Below are 22,321 nucleotides of genomic sequence, written 5' to 3' on the forward strand. Positions count from 1 at the left end.
ACAACTTTGTTAAATGAATGCAACCTTTTATGGCTGCTCATTTATGTGTAACTGAAATACTGTAGCAACCCCCCAAGATCCTTTCATTCATATGAGATGTGTCTATAATTTAAAGTATAGAAGGACATGGGTTTCTTGTTTGTCATTGTTTACAAATACTACAAGGGATTCTAAATTTAAACTGAAACAAATCATCAAAATGTGTTTAAATTTAATAGCTCAACAATTTAACAGCTTGATCATGTAATCATGACTTTATGTTCCTAATTATGAAATTTTGCACCTATGGAAGGAATATCCTATGGTTATGTTTCCTACCTTAAATATTCTCAGCATGTTTTTTAATGTTTTCTAATTTCATGGTGTTTGTTTTTGTAATCATAGCATTATATGTTTTTTGTATCTTATAGGTATTGTCCAATGTTGTAAAGCGCTTAGAGCTTCTAAAGATTAGGCGCTATACAAAGTCCCCATTATGATTATTATTATTATTATTATTATTATTATTATATTTGTAGTTGTAAAGGGAATTAATAATTCAGATCAGTTTTACTGGCTGGGAGTTTTACTAGCCTTTGTGTATTGCATACAACTTAAAAGTAGCCTCCCTTCACACACAATCGACTATGGAGTGTCACGATTATCTTATTGGTTTTCACAACCAACGATTATAATTGATAATGGGAACAACACTAGTTGATCTTAACTAAAATATTGCCACTTGGATATCCAACGTTGCCATCTTGAAATTCTGAATGGAAGATCATATCGGCATGGGATTTTCACTAAAACACTTGCAGTGTCAATTTGGTCAGAGATCAAAATGACATCCAATAAAAATGTAGCCATTTTGGCAGCCACTGTCTAAATCTTTTTGATACTCCTTCTAAACAGAAAGTTAAATCAACTGGTCAGAGTTTCCTCTGATCATTCCCACCACATCTTAATTTTTAATAAGAATATATGTTTGGGTATGGGTCAAAATGTATTGCCCATCAAAAAGTTGGAATTAACATAAACCACATTGGGGGTAGCTGCTTACTAATAAGCCTGGCAAAATTAAATGGCATGACATTCATCCTTATTAGTAAGAATCAATTGGAAGATAATTCATCTTCTCAAAAATTGCAAATCAAACATTTATTATGTCTTTAATTTATTAACAGAAAAAGATGAAACATGTGTTGACAAAATTTGACCTAGTGCTCTCTAGTTTTCATTGTTGGTCACTTGAATCTAGCAGCTTATACTTCCATGACAATCAGAGGTCTAATTTTCATGCGACACCAAGAGAAGCTTCCTTCCCAATGGTGTTGTACAAAATATCAGAAATATTCAGTAAAAGTCATGTTTGTGAAAAACAATAAGATGACCTGTAATTTTCAATATTTATTCCAAGAACAACCACAAACCTGCTGCTGTTATATCAAGGTAGAAAAGCTAGATTCAGCACACAGAGAGAACATTCCAACATGTAGTCAACGTAATACTAACTAGAAAAGATATCCAGCATGGCCATGTATTGTTGGTCCTGTTGAAAATGGTTTTAATTTATCATCCAGTCTTCTTGTTACTTGTTCTATGTGATAACTGACAGATACATTATGGTTTTATACCAGAAAACTCATTGTGATCTCTAGTTGGTCCTAAATAAAATGGTGCTGATATGACCCTGAATATGTTGGTCATCTTGAAAATTGTCATTCTCTAATAGAAAGCAAATCAAAATGAGGTTTTCCACAAAATACTTTGATATATTGTTGGTCCTAATGAAAATGGTGCTAATCTATCATCCATTATGGCCTCATTGCAGCTACTGTGAAATATTGTTCTTGCTGCTGATACTAAATAGAAAGTTATATTTATATAGGGTTTTCAAAAGAAGACTTGTGATGTGTAGTTGGTCCAAAATAAGACTTGTGTTCTTCTGTCATCCAGTATGGCCCAGATGAAGCTATGATGAAATATTGTTCTTGCTACTCATCCTAACATAAAGTTGTATCGATGTAGGGTTTTCAAGAAAAGACTTCTTATCATCTGTAGTTAGTGCAATATGAAAACTAGGTCAAGATGACATCCAATATGGCCACCATGGCTGACATTTGAAATCTGTTGCCATTGAAAGGTATGTCAACTTAAGTGTTTTAGAAGATTTTTTTAATGTTTTGTATGTCCCATATAAATGGACATTCAATATAAGCATGAGAATATTTTGGCAAAATTTGTTTGAAGTTTAAAGCTGATGAGTAGCATCAGTTAGCAAACAATGTAATGTTATAATTTTATTTCATTTATATATTTTTTATTGATCATATAAATTGAAGTGCTCTATGCTGTATTTTACTTGGTTTTGAGAAATGAATGAAGTATATTCATGTTGAGACTTGAAGTGTGCTGCTGAGGTGCTAATGTTTGTTAGAATTACTAATAATACTGTTGTTATTCAAAAATATCTTGTTTTAAGCTATAAATGGTTATTTTAAATTACTACATGATTATTAGTTCTCAAACATAATGACTTTAACAACTAAATTTGTCTTTTGAATTTTAAGAGCAATGCAGGCTTGGAAATATTGCAACAGACAGACATTTGTTTTGTCAAAATTCTTAACAATTAGTATGTATTCTACTCAAGTTTTGATCATCTCTAATTTTGAAATTACAACAAAAATACTATGAATTATCAAGTTTTGAAAGCAATTGTCCATGAATTTGGTGGTCATAAAAGTTATTAAAAAAGTCTAGAGGTAGAAAAATCTGAGTCGAGTAGATGAATACATACATACTGTATGGGTATACATATAACTTTTGTGATATATTAACCTATGTTTGGTTTATAGATATGGCCTTTTCTTATTTAATAACCACATACATGAATTGACTTCGTGATATATGACTTGAAATATATTCATTCCATTGCAATTTGACCATCATCACAAGGATTTTATATTGCATATCCATTTGCAGACAAATTTCATTGGACTTGAAATTCATATCTCTTTGTTTGTTATTTCTTGAAGCTGTTGAAATGCTGTAATGAACATAAATATCATAAGACATTACAATCTTTACTCAGTCTAAATAAAACTAATTGCATGAAACAGAGTCTAATTGCTACAGAAATATAAATTTCTTAAAAAGTGCTCAACAAATTGAAGACTGACATGCCATGGTTGGGACAAACATTTTGGAAAGAAATACTGCAAAATATTTTTGTATATACTTTTCTAAAGAATGTGACTTGACTTTTGCCTGCCAGTATGATTCACTTGTTGATACATAAAAAATGTATTCTTTTCGCTTTATTGAAAAATAAGTGCATGTTTTATGTTGAATATATCGTTGTTTGTAGTTAAGGAATTACATAATGTATAATGTAGATTGGGTTTTGTTTGCAACAGATTCATTTTTGAACCATGTATGCATCAAAATAAAAACCATTCTAATTATATGTTATTTACAGCATGCTTGCTTTTTGCATTCTTATGCACTCTTTGGCTTTCAATCACCCTCTGTTTCATGCTAACCTGCTTTGTAACATAGCTGCATGGTGAGTGGTATCTCTTCCATTTTCCATATAAGCCATTAGCCAGGAAACCTAGTACAGGACCTGGGGGTTCGGGTTAGAGGAAGACATGATTGGTTTGGTTTGTGGGTTTTAACACTATCAGCAATGAAAGCGCATACAGCATATACCGGTACATGCTGGCCAGTATATTTGGTGGAGGAATAACCTGTGAAGCTACCAGCAAGCTTTTTCACATACCTAAATTGGCTGAACCGAGACCAATTCATGCAGAGGTGAAATGTGCGAGTGAGCTGTAAAGGTGAGAGCATTACACCTGACTCAGCTACCCGTGGCTCCAGGAGAGGGGTAAATTGTGCTATACAAAAAATGAAATCAAGAATGATAGCCACAATTATCTTACTATCACTGTGCATCTTTTGTTTATCATCATGTTTATTATACAGATATCCATTAGACCAGTCTCTATGTCACACTTTTACACCAGGTATACATGCAGGTCACAGATATTCCCAAGAATAGGGGAACCAGTCATACATATGTGTAGCAGACTTGGGTTAAATTACAATGTAATTGGTGTAATCAAGTAATTAATTACAATTACAGTGTACATGTATTTGCAACTGTAATTGAAAATCTCCACTATTATGATGTCCCTCGGTAGCATGTGTACAAGTGACATCAGCATTGTGGATGTATGTGGTTATTTGTAATTGTAGTACAATCAGATGAATGCATGTGTGCATACATATCTTAAAATTAATTGAATAACCAAACTTTTTGGTTCCTCAGTTTTATTGCAAAAAGAATTTCATCAAACTCAACAATAATAGATGTGAATATGTAATTAAACAATATGTTTAAGAATTAAAAATAATTTAAACTATCATCTTATTTGTTTCTACTGGCACAAGGTTGAATATCACAGTCAAACAGACAAAATACAATTTAGGTTGACAACTAAAATCTCAATTACACCAGTTGAAAAAATAAATAATGAAAATTTGAAATCACTAAACATTCAAATGGACAGGTAATCTTTGCTATATGAAAATTAAAGCTGTATGCTTATAATGAAGAACAACATAATTTTTACAGTAACTTAAAGAATATTCATTAAACAATAATCATCTCACATGGAACATAATTTCTTTGTGGAGAAATATAAAAACAAAGCCTTCTACAAAACTTAAGAAATTTTTGGAAAAATGAATCAAAAACTAGGGATGACCCAGAAGTGAGCCCTAGTGAGGTCACTGCCTGAGGTCACACACTGCATTAGACCAAGAAGTAACAGCAGGAAAACAATTGCCAACTGTAGGCTCAAAACAACAGTAAGAAAATATATAACAGATACAGGTATTTATCATATTACAGTTGGTTGCATTCACTGCCAACGAATTTCATTGCTGATCACTCTAAAACATCCATATCACATATCGATGCCCACCCCCACCCCCATGTAACAGTGCTGTAAACTAGCTAAATCCTCACATTACCTTATGCTTAATGTGCAGTGTCCTCACAAACATAAACAAGTTACAATACAATATTTATGCCCTTGTTGAAATATAAGCATTTTAAACAAATATAATTGATTCTGGTCTATACAATAATCATAACAACACAAACAGAAAAATTATGAGTGTGCAAGAAATAAATCAGTATCTGTAAAATATCAACAATAAGAGAAAGTTATCTGAGATATTGGCTGTGTCCTGAGAACTCAAATCATGCATAAATATAACTAGTCATGTAAAAGTATGCTGATCACTTTATATAACAAATGTAATTCTTTACTGCTATATCCATAAACTACAAGAACACTAACACAGACTGTCAATATGCTAATACAGCAGTTAAATGAAACATTCAGTATAACCCATCAACATATGAGATGAAATAATTATAAGTGTGACAACTGTAACCATATGAAAAGAAATTGAGCATATAACTCCTAACATGAACTGAACCAGTGTGTACAATATGAACCCTATTTACTATTCCATTGATCCAGTGTGTACAATATGAACCCTATTTACTTTTCCATTGATCAATTAAATTTGAACTTGACATTGAATATCATCATCCAAAATGTATAGAGAATTTAAATATCAAGTTTATGGAAAATAACTTGTGCACATTAATTAAAACATTTCAAACATAATACCTTTTTCAATCATTGTCATAGAATATATTACATGGGAATACTTAATTCAGTTACTTTGCAAAGGTCCTAAATAAATATTCTTTAAAGTTTGTTTCTATGTAAATTTCAGTATCACTCTATGTGAAAATCATTAGGGTTGTGAGTTTCAACACAGGCCAAAATTAAATGAATTTTAGTATAAGAGCCAGTTAGATATGATACAACAAACACAAATCACTCTTAGTCTCTCTCTTTGTATATGTAATAACTAATATTGTGATGTTAATTTAATGTGTATGATTTTGCCAGTCATCTTTCCTCTTTGAATCTCTCTCATCTACTATTTCTCCTCTTCTCTTATCTTCTTTGCTTTTTGTTCTGTTCTCCGTCAGGTTCCTCCAGTGTATCAATCCATCACTCTCACAAGTTTTCTCTTTGATGAACTGTAACAACTCTTCAGTGGTTGCCTTCATTTCATTAAACATTTTCATTTGTTCCCTTAGAACTTCTGCTACTTCTCTTGATGCCTTGGCTGAATCTTGTAGCCCATCTCTTAACGTATGTAGGGCCACACCCATTATCCTGCTAAGGCCAGTGATGACATTGCCCACCTTGTCCATCATTTTATTTGAACATGATGATACTGTTGTCCCTGAGCTGGAACTGGACCATGACTAGCTCTTCTACTGCAAGGCCAGCAACTCCTTACCTGTAACAGTTTCATTCAGACTTGTTCAGTGACCAACTTGCATAAGTGATGGCACTTTCTTGGCCATTCTAAATCTGGGACAGTATTGCACATTCCAGCATCACATGCGTCTATGTCCAGGATAAAAGTTTCTTCATCTCTTGGAAAAGTCATGACTTCCAGACCTAATAAAACCCCTTTCAACTGATTGAAAGTTACTTGGCACTCTTTTGTCCATTTCAATGGGCTGTCATTCTTGTTTAAGTCAAACAATGGCTTGGCTATCTTAGAAAAATTTCCAATAAAGTGTCTGTATTGGGAACTGGTACCCAATATGGAGTTTTAGTCACATTTTCTTGATCCTTTCGTTGGAGTATTTTTGCAACAGAGGTCTCAACTTCAAATTGGACATCCGTATACGTTGCAATACAGCTTTGAGTCTTTGCATGTGTTCGCAGAAAGTAGTTCCATACACCATAATGTCATCTAAGTAGATGATACAGGAAAAATACTCCAGTCCTGTCAATGCAAGCTCTACCACTCATTGAAAAGTTGCAGGACTGTTTGTCAAACCCAGTGACATAACTGTAAGTTCAAATAAACCATGCTTATTCCCAAATGCAGTCTTAGAGATATCTTTGTCCCTATCTAGCACTTGTAATTATCCTGGTGTAAGGTCTAACGTACCGAAAAATCTTGCACTGTAACTGCATCAAGGCATTCATTCACTCTTGGTATAGAAAAAGCATCCACTTTTGTCACAGCGTTCAGTTTCCTGTAATCTACCCATGGATGGACAGTACCATTTTTCTTTCTGACCAACACTAATGGAGATGCCCATGGAGAGCTGGATTCTCTAATTACACCTTGTGCTTTCAGTTTATCTATAACTTCTTTCTCTTCATTAGCAAATGCCAGTGGTAAATTTATGAAGGGCAGCTCTATGGGTTTTGTGTTTCCTATGTCAGTCATGTGTTCTGCAAGATTAGTAAGTTCTAAATCATTCTCATTTTGAAAGAAAACAATTTTTAAATCAGTGAGTAGTTTTGCTAATTCTTTCTGTTGCAGAAACTTTTCCCATCGGATGATTCCCTAAAAATGGCTTTCAAATATTCAGGTACATCTTTTTCTCAGATTTTCTTCTGTGTACTTCTTTGAGCTCGGTCTGCATTCGTGGTTAGGGTTTCCCCTTCTTTACATGTATATTTTATATGATCAGGAAGCTTGATTGGGGTCACTGTATATGTTATGTTTCTCTCCATTAGCTTGATACATCTGGTGGCAATGTCATTCCCTTTCTAATTTTCTTCTTCCGCTAGAGTTACCATCTTTATGACTGATCCAGGTGAAACTTTCTCAGTACTACCAGCTGTAACAAGATAACTGGGATGGATTTCGATTTCAGTCTTTGAGTGTTTATGTCATGGTTCTATGTTTTTGTATTCTTGTGGAATAGTTCATTGTATGCCTGTACTTATGTCTAAGTTCCATGTCTATATGCTTATGGCATGGTTTCCATGACTTTGTGTATTTATGGCATGGTTCAGTGTCTGTGCATATGGGATGCTTAATTGTATGTGTGTGCTTAAATATGTTCAATGTCTGTTTGTGGTTGTGGCATGGTTCATCATGTGCGCTTATGCCTTAGTTCCAAGTTTGTATATGCTTATGGTTAAGTTCCATATTGTGTACCTATGGCATGGTTTCTGTAACAAGATAGTGATAAAAATACAATGTTTAATGATGAATGACTTGAATGAGAAAAGAATTATGATTAATATATGCGTATGTATTATCCAAATATTGGATAAATTAACATAATCTGCATGAACTTAATAATGAAAATACAAATAAATGACCTTACACAGTACAAGGACAAGGGGTGAATGATTCACAGGGATTTGACAACGAAAGATTGACAGGTTTTACTCAAATTCTAAAAAATGTGGTATATTACTCATATAGTAAAAATGTATTCACTCAAATAGTGAAAAATGAGGTTTTTTACTCAAATAGTATAAATGATGAAAACAAACGGACAAATGTACAAAATATAATTACAGTCCCAAAGACACACCAAGTATTACAAACCCCAAAAATTAGCCCACGGTTAAAAGATTACATCGTATGGAGTTACACACTCCATCACCAGTGCACTTGCTACCATTCACATATTATTGCAGGTTGGTCAGTCAAGCAATCAGTGCCCACCAATCTCGGTCAGCAATGCCTGATTACCTGCTACACGACGAGCAACACTGTTTACTTAGCTCTATTGCTGCTATGGTTAGCTCTGCAGCTGGTACCATGTCCACTCCAATCACTCTCACTCTGGTCAACTGAAAATACATCTAACACCATGTACTATGCATGACAAGGGCAGACAAGATGCAATGTAACGTTATATACAGTAAGCTATACAGATCACACAATAATTACAAAATAATACACAAGTTCAGAAGTAAAACTAACCGTGCCCATTAAGAATCCTACGGTACTAAACATTTGCTTAAAAATGCAACTTTATATTTCTAATATACATCTCTTGCTAAGTCACAAACAAGAATAGAAAATATTTGCGTTATACTACGGAAGCCGAAGCTACATAGAAAATATACAAAAAATAAACATGGTAGTACAATAGTTGTAACTTGTACACAAGAAATTAATAAATGACTCACATACTTCTACAGCTGAAGATGTGCAAGTCCTTAAAGTATGTGTTGACTTGCCTTAGCCCCATCCCAGCATATCTAGCTGGTTAAGAATTAGAAGTGACTCCCTGGTTTTCCGAAAATGTTATGTGGTGTAGAGTTTCCTTGTCCACCCATTTAGTGTTGGATATTTTGGTGTTAAATAATAATAATAATAATAATAACAATATATTCATAGAATAAGTGTAATTTCATCAGGCTTGCTCTCTGTTTTGATTGCCAAATTACAGAGGTTGTTATATTATCTCTCTAAAAGCTTGGATGCTATCTTCCATGTGTTTGTAATTGCAGCGGGCCTGATTTCTACCCTAAGGACTATTAAGTCCTAGGGAGGGCTTCCTTTTTATGTTTTTGTGGTTAAATATGTTAGAGTGACTCTGTCAAAGTCATTTCTCTTCCTTGTGTTGTGCATCAGTGAGTTTTGTGTTGAAGTAGTTCCCCTTTAGATGTAAGGATGGTTCTATCTAGATCAAATTTATTATAGTTGTTTGTTCCTTATCAATACCTATTTATGTTAAAAGAAATTTTGAATAAGTATTTAAGGCTGAAAATAAAGTATTTAGTGTTGAAAACAATAAAGTGTCTAAGTGCTTTATAGTTTGTTTTGTGAATGCGTGTGGTGTGTTTGTCTGTACACACAACACACACACATATGTATATATATGTACACACACATCTGCTGGTTGTTGTATTATTGTTCCCTATTTGTCTTGTTCATTATTTTTCTTTCACAAAGTCTATAATCCTGTATGTATAAAATCTGTATCCATTTTGTTGTTTTTCTATATAGTCAGCTCTTGCGATATTTACTTTCTCGGTTCCTTTTTCTGTCATCCAGGTTCGTTGTATGTGTTAATGGTTAGGCTCCATTAAAGGGTCGAGTTTTGTACGGTGTACCTCATAAGAGGTACCAATTTTAAAATTCCAAAATTATAGATCCAACTCTGTATATATTTAATCTATAATCATGAATCGAAGTCCATATACATTCCTATTTTGTTGCTATGGTATTGTAGATTTGTTTATGGGTTATACTTCCTAAGAAGTACCAATTGATTCACTTTCTCCTTGTGGTCAGGCTTTCCCTCGCAATTTCCTCCCTTACCTCCTCCTGACATTACTTCTATTCTAGTGACAACAGAGTGAATCAGACCGCTCACTGACAAGACATTCTGAAAATTGTAGATTTAGTCTTGCGGTGAGGCATTTATAGGCAAATGATGTAGCTATACTTCGTCTGTGCCCTGGCAGCATTATGTTTTTCCCCATCAAAAACACTTCGCATGATGAACCTAACTATCTATTTTGAAATATTGTACAATATACATAAGCACCCTCGGGTATCGTTGTACACAAAAAATGAAACCAGAATACATGTCTTTAATAAATAAAAGGATTTGTACATATCCGTGACACCAATCACAGCTCATTTTTTTCAGTGAGACTGATGATGGGAAAGGATTTACAACCTCCACTTTTATGGTGGCTGTAGTACTAAGATTAACAAGACGGGAAGCCGTCAGAAGGGGATAACTTTTTTCATAATGCAGTGTTGGTTCAATAAAAACATCACATTCACCTTTCTGATTATCAGCATTATGGCGACAACAAACACATCTACAGTCTGTTCACTCAAACCAGGTATGATGCAATTATCAGCTTAATAAACTCTTTTGATTTGATTGTTAACAATCTGTTGACACTTTGTCTCTCTGCCATCAAGGAAGATTTTATTCTCACTCAAAATAATGTCTGCTAGCTTCTGATCAGATCCTTTCAATGCATGAATACCAAGGAAAACTTATCTTCGATTTTAGCAACAACTGCTACTTTACCCATCTTGATAGTGTCTAGTTCTAAGGTGACTTTACACTTCTCATAATCCAGAAGTGGTTCTCCAGTTCTACATGCACAATACATCCTTTTCTCCTTAATTCTGCAATCAGACTCCTCTGTTTTCTTGTATGCATGTACAGCTAGAACAGTTTTCTCGGCACCAATATCTACTACAAATGTAACTGGGACTTCCTGTGCAAAACGCATAACACATATGCCCTTTGACGTTGGTATACCTCTATGAACAGGTATATTGACAGGTATATTAATGTTTATTCATCGGAAAATTGCTGAATTTGATCACCAATGAGGCCATTTTCCTTCAAAGGGTAGACTGTCTCTTGGCCAATGGAGTCACTTCACATTAAATATTTTTCTGTACTGGATTCCCTTAATTCGGAGCTATTTTTTGAGGTTTTATATGTTGTGGGCTTTCTGGTAACTCTGCCTTTCACCATGTGACCCAGCTTGGTAACTATGTGACCATTACCAAACCTGCTGTATACTGATTTCCATGAGCATGCATAAGAACTCTGTGTTAAATTAGCAGTCTGTTTCTTTATCTCTTCTTGTATAACCTCCTCAGCTTATCCAAATCAATTGAATCTGTCTTTGAGTCTTTTTTCTCAGTGTTGCCTTTGTCAGCTCTTGCAGATTCTTGCACATTTTTATTAAAGACTTTATTCTTGTTCTTCCCTGCTGCCCTTGCAACTATTTTTTCGGTAGACTGATTTTCATCTTCAGTCTCTAGACTACCATATTCTTCAGTATTTGAACACCTGTCTTCTTTGAGTGCATGTTTTTCACTCTTCTTGTTTCTATTCTTACATGTTTCTTGGAAGTTTACTATTTGAAAGACAGCTGTCTTTTGGTTCTTTACATACAGTCCTCAAAGTGAAAGTGAGCTTTATCATAGATTTTATCAACCTATCAAGGACCTTCTCAGTAAATCTTCTTGTTTGGTCTCTTAATCACGCTTGACATACACCTTGTCATATAACCTCTTTCAGTTGCATACTCTTCAACAATCTCACCATATTTCTGGTCTCTGTGAGTAACTGGGTGCCACATGTTTTTGTAGTTTCAATAATCCTAATTTGACTGATTAATTCTTTGTGTAATGCTTCATAATTTGCATTTAATCTATACACAAATTCACCTGCAGCACCTTGTAACCTTGGAAGTAAGTCATCTAATTTTTCATCTGATGTCCACTTCTGATGATTGGCAACTTCATCAAATCTATTGAATCACTTGGGTGGTAACTTTGGGCTTGTGCTTTTTCTTGTCCTTTGCCCTTATAATGCTGCTGTGATTGCTTGCACTAGATGTGTAGATTGATTCACTATCACTCTCTGATGACAGACTTCCTATTTGCTTATTTCTTTGGACAGGTCTTGATATTTTAGTGCTTCTCTCTGAGGATTGACTTGCATCCATTGGTGCAAAGAAATTATCATCATCACATTGTCCAAAATTCTCAACAGTTCTGTGATATGTAGTCTTCTGTGCTTTTTGAACTTTCCTTTCATCAGCATTCATTCTCTAAAAAGCTGCTTGCAGTTCATCTGCAACACCCATAAAGGTGTTTCCTAACTGGGATACCTTCTTTTCCATCACTTTCATAGCTCTGGCTAAGCCCAAATCCTGTAAGGCTGGTTCCATATACTATTTCTCAAGAAAGCCTTAATATTGTCTGCATCTCTCAAGGTATAACACCGGTATCACTAATACTCCAATATAATGATGCTCTTGGATTTGATAGACCGCTATGATGACCCAACACATTCCCCAGCAGGCATCAGTGTCCATTATTGCTGTAGCTTAGAAAGTAGGATTGTTACCAACGTCAACTGTACTTTGAGCAAAATGGTAATGCCTTTGCAACTTCTTGTATCCACCATAATTGTACTCATGTCATTGGTCATCCTGTTCACTCTTTCAGAACTTGTTTCACATGGCCTATTTCCTTGATGGGTACGGGACCTTGTCTGCATCATTTTCATGGAAATCTCTTTCAATGACTTTCAGTTGTCTAAATTACATTTAAAATATTTCCTTATTTAAAATCTATGTATTATTTTATCCTATCCTACCATATGTACACTTTTATTCTAATGCTAAATCTTCGTGACGTAAATTCACGTCACTGGATTTGAATAAAAGTGGCAATTCCCGCCGATGACGTGTTAGAGAAATCATTTACGTGCGGTGAATTCTTATTCTTATTACTTCTCCCTCCCTAATTTGAAACAGACTATAATCAAATCAGTTTTATTAGAAGTTTAAATACTAGTAAATTTAATATAATTACCTGTAATTTTGCATTCTGACCTAAAATGGGGGATGGTTCTTTAAGCTAAATATCAGACCATCCTCCCAATTCCGCCAAGCTTCTGGTTTATATACTCTACGAAATCCCGTAAGGCATACGGAATTCTGCTAAAAAAACACCGTCAAAAATCTTACCACCACTAAGGAATATATTTAAGAAAATAAGAATATTCAATGAAGAATAACATAATTTTTACATTTACTTAATAAATATTCATTAAATAATAATTACCTCACATGGAGCACAATTACTTTGGGGAGAAATATAAAAACAAAGCCGTCTACAAAACTTTTGGGAAGCGCTAACCAATAACGAGTGATGGCCCGGAAGTGAACCCAAGCGAGGTCACCGCATTAGAGTAAGGTCAAACACCGCGTCAGATTAAGAAGTAACAGCGAGGAAAACAGTTGCCAACTGCAGGCTCAACACAACAAACAAAAAGAGAATCATATAACAGATACAGGTATTTATAACACTAGAGTTGGATGCATTCACTGCCAACGAATTTCGCTGCTGATTGTTCTTAAAAACGTGCTCATCACATATTGCCGTAACCCCCCCCCCCGTAACACGGCTGTAAGCATGCTAAATGCTGACTATATGGTTAAACTGTAATTGTAATGAAGGTCTAGACTTGTGTAATTGCTCAATTACAAAAGCAAAAATAAATGTCTTTTTTAATTCCAAGCAAATTAAAAAAATTGAGAGAAAATACATATGTTGACTGCCAGGTGTTAGGCGAATAATATAGGCCTTAACATAGAATAAGCAGTAAAGCTAAGTTTTAGATAAGAAAACTGTAAATGATTTTACTTGGTATACTGTGGGATTTAGACTTCAATTACAATCTAATTAGTGTAATTGAGTAATTAATTAAAATTACACCATGTTTGCAATTGTAATTGACTATCACTAGTATGGTGTAATTGTAATTGTAAGTCACCAATATGGTGTAATTGTAATTGATATTATTGACTTGGGATTTTCACTTGAAGACTTCTTGTGGTATATGCGTGGTTCTGAATGCAACTGAAGCAGATGAGACCTCCAATATGGTTGCCTGGACAGCCATCCTGAAAGTCTTGCTACTATTTAATTGAAAGGCACATTGACATGGGTTTACACCAACAGATTTCTTGTGATATTTAGTTGATTCTAAATGAAACCTAAGTGTGATTCTTAAATCAGGTGTGGTTGTCAAATGGTATTATCTTAGTTTCCTGTAAATTAGTTTGGTTAGAAAAGCAGCAGTCCTTTGAATGACAATTGTTTTGCATTTGAATGCCAATTTGAAACAAAACTCAAGTGTTACTTCAGGTATAACCTGTTTCAGTATGTTTTTGTAATATAACTCTCTGATCTGGAATACTAGTCAGGATTTTCAGACTTTCCAGAACTTAAAGCTACAAAATAGATTCAACTGACTCTACCGATATGTATCTTCTCATATTTATTTTGTCATGATGATATGAAAAGAAGTATTTTCTTTGGAATTTACATGTTCAGTTATAAACACAGAAATCTAATTCCAAGATAATAATATTTCCCCACTGTTTCAAACGTTTCATGAATTCCTATTTTATACATCAGATTGGCCCATGTTTAAGTAGTTAATAACATGAGGTAATTTAATACTTAAGATAAATTGTTTTGAGTCCAAATATCTAAGCTCGAAATTCACAGGAAAAGTCGATATGCTTTTGCAATGAGTAATTTGGAGGTTCCAAAATTTAATGATTATGACATTTTGTAGATGAAATTTCCTTTTCAGATGTTTTAGTTCTGTAACCGTATCTCAGTGGACACCACACATTCCATTCCCAGCACATATAGTTTTAGGGATGTCCCCTTATGTTTTCTAAAATTAAAGTATTTTATGTCTATTTATCCCTGTCCATTTATGATGAATATATATATTTTATCCCCAAAAATAAAAATAATTTGGAAAACAGAATTTTGAATTGAGGTTTTTCTTTGTTTTATGCTACAGTAAAACCTGTTTTGTGAGACCACTGCTATGAAAGACCACCTGCCTTGAGAGACCATGTTCTCCTTGCACAGATTTATTGGTTATATAGTGTTATGACCTGACATGAGAGACCACCTGTCTTGAGAGACCATTGTTATTTGGCAGAAGGGGTGGTCATTCAAGACAGGTTCTACTGTATTTTCCTTGTGTTATTCGGTTAATCCAACATAGGTTTCTTTGTTCATACTTTTTTCCCTTCATGTATGATCCTGTTGGGCATGGTTTCTTGTCTTTTCCACTTTTAAATCAATATGTGACCTTTTGCCCAGAGGTCTGTAGAGTTTTGTTACTTTTGTCCCCATGATTTGGTGTTTGTGTTATTGTATTTGTTATACATTCATTACCCCTTTGTTCTTGTTGGGGATGGGGTTGTCTAAATCAAATCTTGTCTTAGGCTTTCCAATATAGAGATACTTATAATTATAAAAGTATGTGTGTGTTGCACAGTGTTAATGCATGCATTGGTTTTTATTATTTAAACTTTTACTATTGTTTCCCTTATTTTTTTCTTCTTTTTTCTATATAATATTTTAGCTTGATATTCTGAGATGAAATCAAATGATTCTTTTGCATGGACATGAATTAAAACATAAAGATTTATATTATTCAGGCTTGATGTTGTGAAATGAATTGAAAATGTTTTTCTTGGACTTGATGGAAAACTTGGTAATGTTACTTTTATTGATGTCGTAAAATGGACTGAAAATATTTATGTTGGACTTGATGGAATACTTGGTACAGTTACTTTTTCTGTCTTGGGTTTGCTGAATGGATCAAAACGTACTGTTATGAATTGTGACTGAAAACATGGTCAATAATGTTAAATCTTTTGAGCTAAGGGTTTCAGAAAAGATTTAAAGTGTTTCTTGCACATACTTGATTGAAAACTTGGTAGTATGGAGAAATATCTATATTGAGTGAAAAAAAATAGATTAAGATTGCTCATTTCATGAGTTGGATTGTAAAATAGTCACATGAAAATTCTGGAGTGTTAATTTGGTAATGGGACCAAAATTGTTTCGGTGTGGACTTAAATGAAACATGGTGGTAGTAAAATTATGGTGGTAATAAAACTTAAGCCCATTAAACACACCTACCTCATAAGGAGGTAGACATAACTCTTTCCTCTGACTCGAGTTACTTTTCTTGCCTTTGGTTGAACTTAAGTACAATTTGCCTTCATGATCTACTCATTTCCATTGTTTTTCTCTGTTTTGAAAAAATTATTTGAGTGTTAATTACAGTATTTTGTTGTTTTATTTAGATGGAGCAGCCCTGTAAATACACCTACCTCATAGTCGGGTAGATCCCCCTTGTATAAATTACTTTTATTCATTTTGATAAGAATGAGCTGCAAATTGCTTTCCTTATTTGCTCATTTTTTTCTGCTACATTCATTATATATGTCCTTCTTGTATCCACGCTTTAATTTGGTGGTTTGTCTTTACTTGTTCATATATGCGTTAAGACAATTGTATATTTGTTGTTTGTCTTTTAATCACACTGGATATTAACATGCAGTTTATCATCCTGCTGGTACTTACAGAGAGGACTTGGTGGTTCTATTTCTCATTACATTCCTTATAAATGTTATTTCCCCATCCCACTTTGCACATAGGCATGTTTTTAGTCTTGCTTATATTTAAGCATTTTTTATTTGGCTAAGCTTTTTCCAGATTAGTTTCAGATTCTGATTTAAGTTTTGAGATAATCTAACGTTTGCTTTGTTTTCTGCAAATTCTTTTGTTTGTATGTATTACAATATATTTTCATATACATTTATTTCTATTTCCCACATTGTAGGATCCAGATTCTATTTTTAGTGGGGCTTTTTTAAAAGTATTTTTATCAACTGAATGGTGTGTCTATTGTCTTAGTTACTCTCGTTTTTTTAGAAACATTTAGAATCTTTTGTGTTAAGAGAAGCGGGCATAAACTGTTGTTTTGTTTGCCTTTAAACATTTCCTGGAAAATCTAAAGAACTCTGTAGGAAGATTTCACATAAGATATTTTACCAAGGTTTTATCACGGTGAAGCATTGAGACCTCAGACATTTCTTATGACTTCCATGGAAGTTAGCTGAGAAATTAAATCCAATTTACACATCCAGCTGGTCATAAAGACAGTATTAGCTTGAACACTTGTAAGAGCCAGATGAACAAATTAAGCCTACTTGGGCCTCATGTTTAATATTTTTACATTATAAAAACATCTGAACTCTCAACTCATTAATAAATACAGTCAAACCTGACATGGTGCAAACTATTAATGCATGACTTGGTCAAAATGTATGCAGGTAACTTTCTTCTATTTACCATGTATTTGCACATTATTAGACCAGTAGTGCATTTTGAGCTATACCAGAACATCTGATGAATTTATGTTTATCTGTAATAAACAAAACAGACATGCTAACTTCCAACTTCTAAAATTATATCTTGCCAAAATTGTCTCCATGAAAGCAAAAACATAGACCGAAACTGGGGGCCCTGAGTGGAAGAGTGGTCTAAAGCTCTCTCCGTTATGATCACTGCCATCTCACCTCTGTCTGCGTCTGTTTGTGCCTAGGATTCGGCCAATGTGGGTATGTGAGAAAGCTTGCAAGTAGCTTCTCGTGGGTCGGTGGTTCTTCCCGGAGTTTTCCTGGGTTCTTCCTCCATCCATTAATACTGCTTGCCATGTATAGCCTATCGTGTGCTGAAAAATGGCGTAAAACCCCACAACACCAACAATAAACCAAAACTGTCTACTCTCAGTATATTTACCATATGATACTAAATTATAAATTTAAATCAAGGAATTTATTTCCAATTGACCTCGCCATTATATATAGATAACATACAGTTCAACTTTCGACAGTGCCATAGATGGTATTGCTTAGTTGCAATTACAAAACTGCCGATTTTCATATGCAAATGGTTCAATTTAATTTAACCCAGTCTTGAAATATGCAGAGGAAAATGCCACAGAATGATTTTGTCAGATATAATACATGTAGAATAAAGCTGTCTGTTGCTCCCGATAACAATTGTGTCTCCAGCCAGTTACATGAGTAGTTCCCCATCAATGTCTGCATCTCCAGCCAGTTAGATGAGTAGTTCCTCATCAATGCATGTGTCTCCATTCATTTGCAGGAGTAGTTTCCAATCAATGCCTGTTTCCAATCGGTTGCATGTGTCTCAAATCTCAAGTCAGTTATACAAGTCATTCCTGATCAGTGCCCATGCCACAAGTCTGTTGTATGTGTAGTTTCCCACCATTGACTGTCTCTCGAGTCAGTTATATGAATTGTTCTGCATCAATACCCGTGACTCGTGTCAGTTGTATGACTTGTTCCCTATTAATGCCTGCATCTCAAATCAGTTACCAGTTGTTCCCATCAATGTTTATGCTTCAAATAAGCTCATGATTTGTGCTGGTTTGACAATGTTTTGATCGCGTATTCTATCGGTTATGAGTTGTTCCCATCAATGCCTACGCCTCAAGTAAGCTCACAATTTGTGTTTGTCAATGTTTTGATCACGTAGACCATCAGGCATTTTGATCACATGGACTATCAAGCTGCTAGTCACTAATTAATACATTTATTTTTACTGACCTTTTAATGCAGAAGGCAAGTAAAGTCTATCTTCTTTTGTGCTATAGCATTAAATCCATCAAAACACTCACTTTTTTAGTATTAGTCTCTGAGAACAGAACACTTGTGTATCCAATCCATGTCAGAACAGAACACTTGTATATCCATTGCTTATTGACCTGAAATTTAAATTGCTGATTCATGTATGGAAATCAGTATCACCGAAAGTAAGAGTAATTTGTGAAAACCGTCTAGAGAGTGATGACTATACCTCTACGAGCTGACTAATGCTTGAAGCAGAGCTTTACTCTTACCTTGAGGATGATGCTGCCCTGCACGGATGCATCATCAGTTGAAATTTCAGGTCAATAACCAATGGATATACAGGTATTTTGCTCTGATAGAGATAAATACTAAAAAAAGTGAGTACTCTGAAGGATTTAATGCCGTGGCTCAAAAGAAGAGGATTTGCTTATGGTCCACATAGAAAAGTCAGTAAAAATAAATTTATTAATTACTAGCTAGCACTCCGATAACACTGATGCTCTATCACAAATTATGCCTAGAAAAGTGGGTATCCATCACCACTGAAGTCAGAAGTAGGTGGAGAACAACTTGTTAGTCAAGGTTTTTGCAACAGTTTACCAATGATTTATTCTGGTTTCATCTAGGTAGATAAAGGGCAGACAAGTGTAGCGACAGAAATGCCTATATCGGCACCAGTCCCTGATGACTCTGGATATAACAATCAAGGTAACAGTAACTAAAATCATTGTGACAGACACACATGTAGGACTCCATGGCTGTAGCCTGTAATTAATTGCACAGGTTTGTTTATATTAGGTACAGTCATAGCCAGGACTGATTGCTGTGTAATGCTGTTGCATATAATGACCATCATTTGTACTATTAAACTGGGAATTCATCAATTTGTAAAGGTTTAGACATGCATCATTTCATTATGCTACAGTTCATATTTTGTATCGTAGCTTTGTATTTAGTGAGAGAGAAACTAGCACTATTCATGGAACCGCTCCAGTGGCCTAGTGGTTACAGCGTCCGCCTCGGATGCAGGATGTCGTGGGTTCTATCCCCAACCGAGTCATACCAGAGACTTACAAAAATGGTACTAACAACTCCCTTGCTTGGCGTTCAGCATTAAGAGGTTAGTGTTAGGACTGGTTGGCCTGGTGTCAGGATAATGTGACTGGGTGGGACATCATGCTACATGTCTGCGGCATGATGCCCCAGTGCTGGACATCACTATAAACTGGCACATTGCAGACATTGTAGCGATATGACTGAAAAATTGTTAAAGCTACGTTAAAAATCAAAATCACAACTATTCATGGATTCTACAGTACATATTTTGTATTGTAGTTTTTGTATTTACTGAGAGAGAGAGTAGCACTATGCATGGATTATTCTACAGTACATATTTTGTATTGTAGTTTTTTATTTACTGAGAGAGAGACTAGCACTATTCATGGATTCTACAGTAGAACATTTTGATCGCATTAAGTGAATTTTTAAATATGAAGAAACAAGGTTATCATTATGTTTATATCAGTGGTCCTGAATGTTTCGTGCCTACAGGCACATTTGAGAATTTATAAGAGTGGCAAGCACCAACCACTACTGTTTACAAACATACTGATATACTTTTGTATGCGCATAGCATTGACATACCTTGCAAGTATATAATTTTAGTTTGTGTTCCATTCGCATAGCATTGACATACCTTGCAAGTATATAATTTTAGTTTGTGTTCCATACGCATAGCATTGACATAACTTACAAGTATATAATTTTAGTTTGTGTTCCATACGCATAGCATTGACATACCTTGCAAGTATATAATTTTAATTTGTGTTCCATACTCATAGCATTGACATACCTTGCAAGTATATAATTTTAATTTGTGTTCCATACTCATAGCATTGACATACCTTGCAAGGATATAATTTTAATTTGTGTTTCTTCATTATTCAGTACAACAACTTTCTGTAAAAGAAAGCATAATTATGATTACTAAATTTAAGAGCATAAAACAGATGCACAAAAAAGCATTGGCTGGAGCCTGCAGGCACTGTGTGTGGGACCGCTGGGCTAGAGAATTTTAAAAGCTCTATAACTAGTATGATATTTAAATGTTTATGTAAAGCTATCAATCATTCTTCTACCGGATCCAAAGATAGCATATTGAGCTCTGTTTGGTGTATATAAAATTCATTAACCTGTATGATATTATTTCTTCATAAAAAGGTAATGATCTCTATATACCTTGATTTCTGTCATGTGACTATGCAGTGACTGTATTCAGATGAGAATTGAATACTAGGTCCACGTGTGAGTTTCTGCTGCATATGAATTCCCATACCAGCTACTTTTAGTAGCATCATGTTTGAGTGATTTGTGAGTGGTCAAGGTGTATTGGGGTTGGTGCTTGCAATATAGGTGATGAGTGCTATAATCTTGCTTTTGTACGAATTGACTAGTATCTGTTCTGTAAGGTAATAATTTATCTTGACATACATACATACATACATACATATGGTTGACACATGCAGACAAGGCAGTGGGTGTCATAATCTTCATACAGTATGAATTAAATAAATTATCTAACCTGTTTGATAATACTGTTTATAAATGTGCATGCGTGTGTGATTTGGCAATGAATAATTATGATGACAGGATGCTTCCTTTATACATTGTATAATTTGTCATATTGAATTTTGCATTGTGCCAATCCCACTGCTCCATAATCATTACATACATGTCATAACAGCTGCGTGGTTAGGAAATTCACTAATTTACCAAGCAACAGACATGAAAGAACAAGACTCAGGGAACTGGCTAATTTAATATAGCAACAGACATGAAATGACGAGACTCAGTTAGGGAATTAGTTAATTTAACATAGCAATGGACATGAAATGATGAGACTCAGTTAGGGAATTAGTTTATTTAACATAGCAATGGACATGAAATGACAAGACTCAGTTAGGGAATTAGCTGATTTAATATAGGAATGGAAATGAAATAACAGACTTAGTTAGAGAACGTGTTACCTTAACATAGCAATGCAAATGAAATAACAAGACTCAATTAATGAATTGGTTGACCATGGCAGTCATCCTGAAAATCCTATCACTACTCTTTCCAAACGGAAAATCCAATCAACATGGGTTTTCACTAGAAATCTTCTTATCATTTCTAGTTCTCCCTGATGAATATCCTGCTGATCTGGCTTCCAATATGGCTACCTCAGTGGCCATCTTGAAAATGTTGTTGCTCTTCCTTCTAGATGAATAGTGAGTTTTAGTTGGGGTTTTCACCAAAAGGCTTTATGTGGTATCTGGTTTGATCCTAAATAGTGAAAGTCAGACATCTGTTATGGCTGTCATGTTTGCTATTTTGCAGATCTTCTGATTACTACTATACCAATATGTAAGTCACATCAGCAT

General features: G+C 34.5%; 1 protein-coding gene across 2 annotated transcripts in view; it reads left to right on the forward strand.

Annotated features, from left to right (window-relative positions):
• The window catches only part of LOC149789852 (uncharacterized), a 90,235-nt gene that overhangs the window by 17,857 nt on the left and 50,057 nt on the right, over positions 1–22,321 (forward strand). Inside the window, exon 5 of one of the 2 annotated variants that reach the window (XM_089971836.1) lies at positions 19,526–19,607. The exons of the other annotated variant lie outside the window; for it this stretch is intronic. Within the exon in view, the coding sequence (XP_089827962.1) occupies positions 19,526–19,607 (82 nt within the window). The remainder of the gene's footprint in view (positions 1–19,525; positions 19,608–22,321) is intronic. 2 annotated transcript variants of the gene reach the window in all.

Source organism: Sinohyriopsis cumingii, chromosome 10 (assembly GCF_028554795.1).
Source record: "Sinohyriopsis cumingii isolate HCF-2022 chromosome 10, ASM2855479v2, whole genome shotgun sequence".
Taxonomy (NCBI): domain Eukaryota; kingdom Metazoa; phylum Mollusca; class Bivalvia; order Unionida; family Unionidae; genus Sinohyriopsis; species Sinohyriopsis cumingii.